This window comes from Rhincodon typus, chromosome 16 (genome assembly GCF_021869965.1).
Source record: "Rhincodon typus isolate 14 chromosome 16, sRhiTyp1.1, whole genome shotgun sequence".
Taxonomy (NCBI): Eukaryota; Metazoa; Chordata; class Chondrichthyes; order Orectolobiformes; family Rhincodontidae; genus Rhincodon; species Rhincodon typus.
Window position 1 is genome coordinate 5,793,936 of NC_063347.1, and position 8,656 is coordinate 5,802,591.

Genomic DNA, 8,656 nt, shown 5'->3' on the forward strand with positions numbered 1-8,656 from the left:
TGTGGAGCTTGCACATTCTCCCTGTCTCTGTGTGGGTTTCCTCCGGGTGCTCCGGTTTCCTTCCACAGTCCAAAGATGTGCAGATTAGGGTGGATTGGCCATGCTAAATTGCCCGTAGTGTACAGGAATGTGTGGGTTAGACGTGGGGAAATGCAGGGTTAGGGGAATGGGTCTGGGTGGGATGCTCTTCAGAGGGACGGTGTGGATTTGTTGGGCCGAATGGCCTATTTCCACACTGTAGGGATTCTATGATCTATGATCTATGATCTTTGGACTATAGGAGGAAACCCAGAGCGCCCAGCAGAAACAGAGAGAAAGTGCAAACTCCACACAGACGGTCAACTGAGGTTGGACCCTGGTGCTGTGAGGCAGCACTCTACCCATCATGCCGCTCACCTGCAAGTGTTGGTTTGGTTCAGTGGTTTCGTGTTGTCCTCTCTGAATCTAGACAGCATGGCTTCCAATCCAGGTCAAGGCTCACTGTTATAATGAGGCAAGATCCCCATGGGGCTCTCACCCTAGGAGATGAGGGGAAAGGAAGTGGGGTTTGTGAGAGTTTGGATAGGGGGGTGACCGAAATGTTAAGCCACACTGTGTTACTTTCAAACAGGAGAGAGAATGTTGCTTAGTTCTGGTTAAGTGTGGCGAGTTGCAGTTAATCAGTTTACAGCAAAAATTCAGTCTCCCCGAGGTCCTCTAAGAATTCCTATCTACTGCACTGCTTGTCATGCTCTCTGTTTCCTTCAACAGCAGGGATGCTTTGGAATTCTCTCCTGAGGCAAGTGTTTGAAATAAAACTAGGACAGAAGTTTATGAAGTGAAAGAACATATAGATTTAAACATTGCGAAACGAGTCACAAGAGGCATCCAAGTATGAGGGGAGCTGGGGAATCTTCAGTGAGTGATGCCTTCAGACAAACAACAAACAAAAGAGCTGGTCATTGACCTCAGGAAGTGGAGAACATGTCCCTGTCGGCATCAATGGTGCTGAGGTGGAGATGGTCAAGAGAGGCAAGTTCCTAGGAGTGATGATCACCCACATCGACGCACCCGTCAAGAAAGCACAGCAACACCCTACTTCTTCAGAGAAATTCGGCATGTCCACAAGGATTCTTACCAATTTTTATAGATGCAGCATAGAAAGCATCCTATCTGGATGCATCACAGCGTGATATGGCATCTGAGATAACAAGGTGTAGAGCTGGATGAACACAGCAGGCCAAGCAGCATCAGAGGAGCAGGAAAGCTGACGTTTCGGGTCTCGACCCTTCTTCAGAAAATATGGCATCTGCAGTTCCCAAGAGCCCAATAAACTACAGGGAGTCATGGACACAGCCCAATCCATCACGTAAACTAGCCTCCCAACCATTGACTCCATCTATACTTCCCACTGCCTCAGGAAAGCAACCAACATAATCAAAGACCCCTCCCCAGCCCGGTTATACTCTCTTCCACCCTCTTCCATTGGGCAGAAGACATAAAAGTTTGAATACACGTACGAATAGATTCAGAACAGCTTCTTCCTCGCTGTTAACAGACTTTTGAACGCACCTCTCAAACGTTAATTCTGATCTCTCTCTGCACCTTCTCTGCAGCTGTATTCTGCACTCTATTCTGCAACTCTGCTGCACTTTGTATGGCACGATCTGCCTGTATAACACGCAAAACAAAACTTTTCACTGTATTTTGATACATGTGACAACAGTAAATCAATGCATCAATACATCAAGTTGATTGATGTGTAAGGTAAAATGTTTTAAAGCTATGCACACTCATAAGGTCATTCTTATAAAAGACAGATGAGAAATTCAGATTAATTTTTGATGGGGAGAGAGAGTGTAAAAACAAACTCACGAGGTTGAGAATTGACATTTATTACTGGATCAGAGTCAAAGGAGCTTGAATCTGCATTGAAGGAGTCTGTTCTCATGTCCTCAGGACTATTTCGTGCTTGCATTTTGGGCCCAAGCCAAACATAAATCCCACCACCAAGGAATACTGAGCAACTAGGAGTTTAGTTTCCGTTCTTACCTCTTGGTTTTAAATCAATCAACTTTTGAACAATAAAATATTATGCCCATTGCTCGCTCATGAGCTGTTCCTCATCCTCTCCCTCTCTTAGCCTCCCCTTGTCCTCAGCACCAGCCCCCCACAACTCCCCCATCTTCTTCCACTCTCTGGTTCAGTGCGAGAGCTGTTAACAAGTTAGACTTAATAAGCATTGATAATCAAGAAATATTTTAATTACTTTGCATGGGATGTTCCCAAGGTCATTATCATGCAACACTGTTGAAGTGTAGTCAGATCTGAGGTGACGTTTTGGATGATTTATGTATTAAGTTGGCTAATTAACTTAATTGGTAAATTTTAATTGGAATTCAGTATTTGCTAAAAAGATTGCTGAACATTTTGATGCGACGAACCGTTGCATGTTACTCTCTCTCTATCTCTCTCTCTCCTTTTCTCTGCCAGTAAGATTTTTAGTTTTAACGTGACATCTTTCACCTCCTCTGCTTCAACTGTTTTACCAAATGACCGCCTCTGCTTTTTCAAGCTTGCATTTCCTTGATTTGATGTTTCACAGTTTCTGACATTGTTGAGTTTGCCGTTATCTAACAGTTATCCTTTCACCTGACAGATCTGGGTTAGGTCCCAGCTCAGGGATGTCAGGCGTGCAGACCTCTGCGTGTAGTTGCTCAAGGTCTCGAGGTAAATGTTGCCTCAAGCCCAGGAGGAAGGAGTCTACAATCTGCGCCAACCCCGCCATTTGCCCCTAAGTGCAAACAAATTGCAGTAAAAGGTCTCTTCTGAGGTTGAGGCAAAAATGTATTGTGTCAGACAATGACATCATTACTCTGTGTCTGGGAGTGTCTCATGGAGATAGCATAAGGGATGCTATACTCTGTATCTAACCCCATGCTGTCCCTGTCCTAGCAGAGTTTGATGGGGACAGTGATGAGAGAGCTTTACTCTGGATCCAAGGCTGTGTTGTGTCTTAACTCCGTGCTATATCTGTCCTGGGACTGTTTGATGGGGGCAGTGTAAAGGGAGCTTTACTCTATATCTAACCCTGCGTTCACCCTGTCCTGAAAGTGTTTGATGGGGGACAGTGTAGAGAGGGTTTTACTCTGTATCTAACCCCGTGGTGTCCCTGTCCTGGGAGTGTTTGATGGGGGACAGTGAAGATGGAGCTTTACTCTGTATCTAACCCTGTCCTTCCCCTGTCCTGGGAGTGTTTGTTGGGGGACAGTGTAGAGAGAGCTTTACTCCGTATCTAACCCTGTGCTGCCCCTGTCCTGGGAGTTTGGATGCACATTAGGTATTTGAATTGGGAAATGTATTCCATTTTCCACATTCTCTCAGTTAAACACAGGGATGAGCTCGAGGAAAGTAACGTGTTAATGTGGCTGTGGGTTCTCAAGGCTGATGTTCAAGCAATTGTTCAAAAAGAAGCTTCCAATTACGAACAGAAAATGTCATCTTCAGGTGAAGATGTCTTTTGCCTTGGAGACTTTAGGGATTTAATTAGTTGGTCAATGCTGAGACGGAGACCAAGTTAAGATCAGTTTGGTCAGAAAGTTTAACATTTGGAGAGTGTCTCGAGTGAGATGTGTGTTAGAATTCCTGACCCCCTTGCCCCCGACCTGCCCTTGAACCCAATCTGTGTTGTTTTGCTTTGACGTAATCCCATGTATAATTTTCTGAATTTTGTCTGAAGTCTGTGTGGGACGTGGCATCTTAGTTGGCACCTAATCACAAACCAGTCAGCACAATAAGAGGCCTATTATAGCCCCCTACACTGGCATCCTGGGTTGCCAAGGGCTGTTGGCCAATTAGACTACAAATTCTCAAAAGTCATGTCAACTTAATTCTCATCAGATGCCCAGACTCTTCATTTCCATCAATGCCTGTAACCCTCCTTCTAAATCCCTGCCTCGTGAAGTTCTGATCCCCAAATCACCAAATGCACAATCCCCAAATTTCTAACCGTCTTTCATCCTCTAATTCCTGACTCACTAATCCCCATCCCTATTCCCCAATCCCTGACTCACTGATCCACATCACCCATCCCAAATTCCCTGACTCACTAATGCTCATTCCCCATGCCCCAATCCCTGACTCACTAATTGCCATCCCCATCCTCCAATCCCTGACTCACTAATCCCCATCCCCCATTCTCCAATCCCTGACTCACTAATCCCCATCCCCCACCCCCCAATCCCTGACTCACTAATCCCCATCCCCCACCCCGCAATCCCTGACTCACTAATCCCCATCACCCATCCCCCAATCCCTGACTCACTAATCCCCATCCCCCATCCCCCAATCCCTGACTCACTAATCCCCATGCCCCATCCCCCAATCCCTGACACACTAATCCCCATCCCCATCCCCCAATCCCTGACACACTAATCCCCATCCCCATCTTCCAATCCCTGACACACTAATCCCCATCCCCATCCTCCAATCCCTGACTCACAAAGCCCACCACCCCCCAATCCCTGACTCACTAATCCCTATCCCCCAATCCCTGATTACCCTAATCCATGACTCAGCAATCCTGTAAACCCCACCTTCACACCCACCCCCCCACACCTCAAATCTTATTGGTCCCCTTGGATGGAATCTGAATCTTTATTTGGGATAACCGAAAACTAGCCTGGCCACTTCTTGAGTAAACGGTTTAAAAGTAGAACCGATGTTTTTAACCCATTTTTATAACATTAAGACCTTCTGGATTTGATAGTTATATTGTTAAGAGACGGACTCGATATATATTGACATTTACAACATTTCATTTCAATAGGACTGAGTCTGTTGCTGAGAAGATGCTGACTAATTGGTTTACCTTCCTGTTGTACAAGTTCCTAAAGGTAAGACTCTACCAATGTTATGTTGAATTGTGGTTTATATTAAGGTTAATATAAGGTTCTCTTTATTCTGTTACTGTCAAAGTATCTCTTCATTCTTCTCTTCCATCAGACATTCCTCTCTAAAACATATTGGCCTCTCAGTGGTTAATGCCCTGCTCCAAGGTTCCATCTACCATCTCTTTGCCCTTTCTTTCATCAGCATTTTTGTGTTTTAATATAGAACATTACAGCACAGGAACAGGCCTTCGGCCCACCATGTCTGTGCCACCCATGATGCCATTCTAAACTAATCCCATCTGCCTGCTCATGGTCTGCATGTGTCTGTCTCCTGTTTTGTATTTCTTTTTCACGTTCTGTTCACCTTCTGTTAGGTAAATTGCAAAATGGAAATATCAGGCAGAGTGCTCCTGTTTAAGAATTGATAAATGTTTTGTGACCTACTGGAGGAAGAGATGGAGAAATCTCAAAGTGGGCATTAATCTTTAAGAGGGGTATGGTTGGCTGTACGGCCTGTTTGTGATGCAGGGTGAAGCTAACGCCATTAAGCACCAGCTGAGGTTACTGTGAAGGACCATCATTCGCAACGTTACCCTCACTAGAGGCATGGTGATCCTCAAATTAAACCAGTCATCACTCTCTGTTGACAGCGCAGCTGTATGGTCTTGTAAGACAATAGTAACTTTACCTTACTTTTAATCTTCAATTTAATGCTGGAGACTCCAAGGCAGCTCGGAAAGCCTGGCAAAGTCTGGCTCCATCTATCTCAAAGTTGAAGGAGGCCATTCTGCCCATCTTGTCTGCGGCAGCTCTCTGAATGAGCAACTCACCCTGTGCCATTATGCTGTCTTCTCACAGTAACTCAGCGCATTGTTCCATTTCAATTGGCCATCTAATTTCCACTTGCATACCTGAGTTGAACCTAACTACACTACATTCCCTGGATTTCCATTCATGACCCTGAACCACTCACTGCATGAAACCGTTGCTCCTCATATCACTTTTACTTGTTTTATCAACTCCTTTAAATTGGTGCCTTCTCATTCTCAGCCCTTTCTCAAAGGGGAGTAATTTAACTTTAAATTTAACAGCAAAGGTGGGGTGGGGTGATGGTAGACCACCAATCCAAGGGCCCAGGCTAATGTTTTGGGGACATGGATTCAAATCCCACGACAACAACTGGAGGAATTTAAATTCAATTAATAAATCTGGAATTAAAAACTCATCTCACTAATGAAACCGTTGCCGATTGTAAAGTCAGAACCATCTACCTCTTGTACCTGGCAAATAGGAAGATGGTTGTGGTTGTGGGAAGTCAGTTATCACCGCTCAAGGACATCTCTGCAGGAGTTCCTCAGGGTAGTGTCCTCGGCCCAACCATCTTCAGCTGCTTCATCAATGACCTTCCCTCCATCATATGGTCAGAAGTGGGGATGTTCGCCGATGATTGCACAATGTTCAGCATCATTCACGTCTCCTCAGACACTGAAGTAGTGCATGTTCAAATGCAACAAGACCTTGACAATATCCAGGCTTGAACTGAAAAATGATAAATAACATTGACACCAAGCAATTACCATCTCCCGCAAAAGAGAATCCCATCATCACCCATCTACATTGAATGGCTTGATCACTGAATCACTCACTATCAACATCCTGGGGGTTAGCATTGACCAGAAATTGAACTGGACTCACCACATAAACACAGTGGCTACAAGAGCAAGTCAGATGAATCCTGTAGGAAATAACTCACCATGTGACGCCCCAAAGCCTGTCCACCATCTACAAGGCACAAGTCAGGAATACTCCCCACTTGCCTGGATGGGTACAGCTCCAACAAAACACAGGAAGCTTGACACCATCCAGGACAAAGCAACCCACTTGACTGGCACCACATCCACAAGCATCCACTCCCTCCACCACCGACGCTCAGTTAGTAGCAGTGTGTACTATCTACAAGATGCACTGCAGACATTCACCAAAGCTCCATCAACATACTTTGCAAACCTACATCCCCTGCTGTCTTGGAGGACAAGGGCAGCAGATACATGGGAACACCACCCCCTGCAAGTTCCCCTCCAAGACACTCATCGTCCTGAGTTGGAAATATATCGCCATTCCTTCACTGTCACTGGGTCAAAATCCTGGAATTTCCCTCCCTAATGGCATTGTGGGTCCACCTACAGCACATGGACTGCAGCGGTTCAAGAAGGCAGCTCAGCACCACCTTCTCAAGGGGCAACTAGGGACGGGCAATAAGTTCTGCCCTAATCTATGATGCCCACAACTCATAAACAAATAAGAAGGAAGCCCATTTGGTTCAGTAATGTGGTTTAGGGAAGGAAATTCATTGTCCTTACTGGGCTGGCCTACATGTGACTCCAGACCCACAGCAATGGGGTTGCATCTTCACTGCCTTGTCGTGTGGCGAGACCCTCAGTTCAAGGATGATTAGGGATGGGTAGTAAATGCTGGCTTTGCCACGACATCTACATCCCATGGGAGAGTGATAAAAAAAACCTAAACCACTTCAATGGCATGAAAATGAAGAAGTGAATTGGCAAAAACAGGAAAAGGGAGCACATTGTTTGTATGGGGGTGTTCGAGGGGGTGTGGTGGAGGATACATTGTGAGCTGGCAAGAGGCAAATCCAAATTGCAGCTCCTTAAGTTGTGAGCAAAGGGGTTGACATTAATGATTGGGAAGTGAATGCCGTGTCCCAATCTCGTTCATAGAATCCCTACAGTGTGGAAACAGGCTATTCGGCCCATCAAGTCCTCACCAACCCTCTAAAAAGCATCCCACTCAGACCCACCCCCTACTCTGGCCCTGTAATTCCCATGGCTAACCCACCTAGCCTGCACATCCCTGAACACAATTGACAATTTAGCATGGCCAATCCACCCTAACCTACACATCTTTGGATGGAACTGGAGCACCCAGAGGAAACCCATGCAGACACGGGGACAACTGACAAATTCCACACAGCCTGAGGGTGGAATCAGGCCCGGGCCCATGGCGCTATGTGGCAGCAGTGCTAACCACTGAGCCACTGCGCCGCTCATTATTGTAATTCCAAGGATAGAGCTGAGATTAGGTGTTGGAAAACAGAGAATCTGTCTCTCACAAGTCCCTAAAGTGCTTTCTTCATCAATAATGCACACCACAAGTGGCTGTTTGCTTTTAAGTTCTGTAACTTGCCACATCAATGAGTGGAAGAGAATAAATTGCATCTATGCTAACTGGCTTTTGCTGAAATGCAATGTGCTGTCCAAATAACATATATTTAATGGGAGATAGTGACCATTGCTTTATAAATAAAATAATAGGATTGCTTTGTATAGAAGGTCTAATTTTCCAAAGCTCTCTGTACATCCAAATGAGGCATCAATTTCAAAGGAATAAATTGAATTATTAGAATTTTATTTCCCATTAAACTTTGTTCAAAGCGGAGAAGAAGGATCATTTATTTTAAAGGCATTCGATATTTCTGTTACATTTGGAACGAAGCAAATGATGCAGCCACAGGGTGTAATAGAATAGAGAAGCTAACGTTATGTTGGGCCTCAGGTGTCTCCTCTCAAGCACTGGTTGGGTGTGTGAGTCTGTGCAGGTCTCAAACCATTTTCATGCAGACGTTTCGTCACCTTGCTCGGTAACATCATCAGTGGAGCCTCTGATGAAGCGATGTTATTCTACTCCACTTGGGATTTATACTGTCCAGTCCATTATGGTGAGTAGTGTCATTTCCAGTTTTGTTCTATATCGGTTTGTATATGGGGTCC

General features: G+C 45.2%; 1 protein-coding gene across 1 annotated transcript in view; it reads left to right on the top strand.

Annotated features, from left to right (window-relative positions):
- The window catches only part of LOC109922963 (plexin-A1-like), a 545,204-nt gene that overhangs the window by 511,885 nt on the left and 24,663 nt on the right, over positions 1-8,656 (top strand). The window contains exon 23 of the mRNA XM_048606674.1: positions 4,808-4,874. Within this exon, the coding sequence (XP_048462631.1) occupies positions 4,808-4,874 (67 nt within the window). The remainder of the gene's footprint in view (positions 1-4,807; positions 4,875-8,656) is intronic.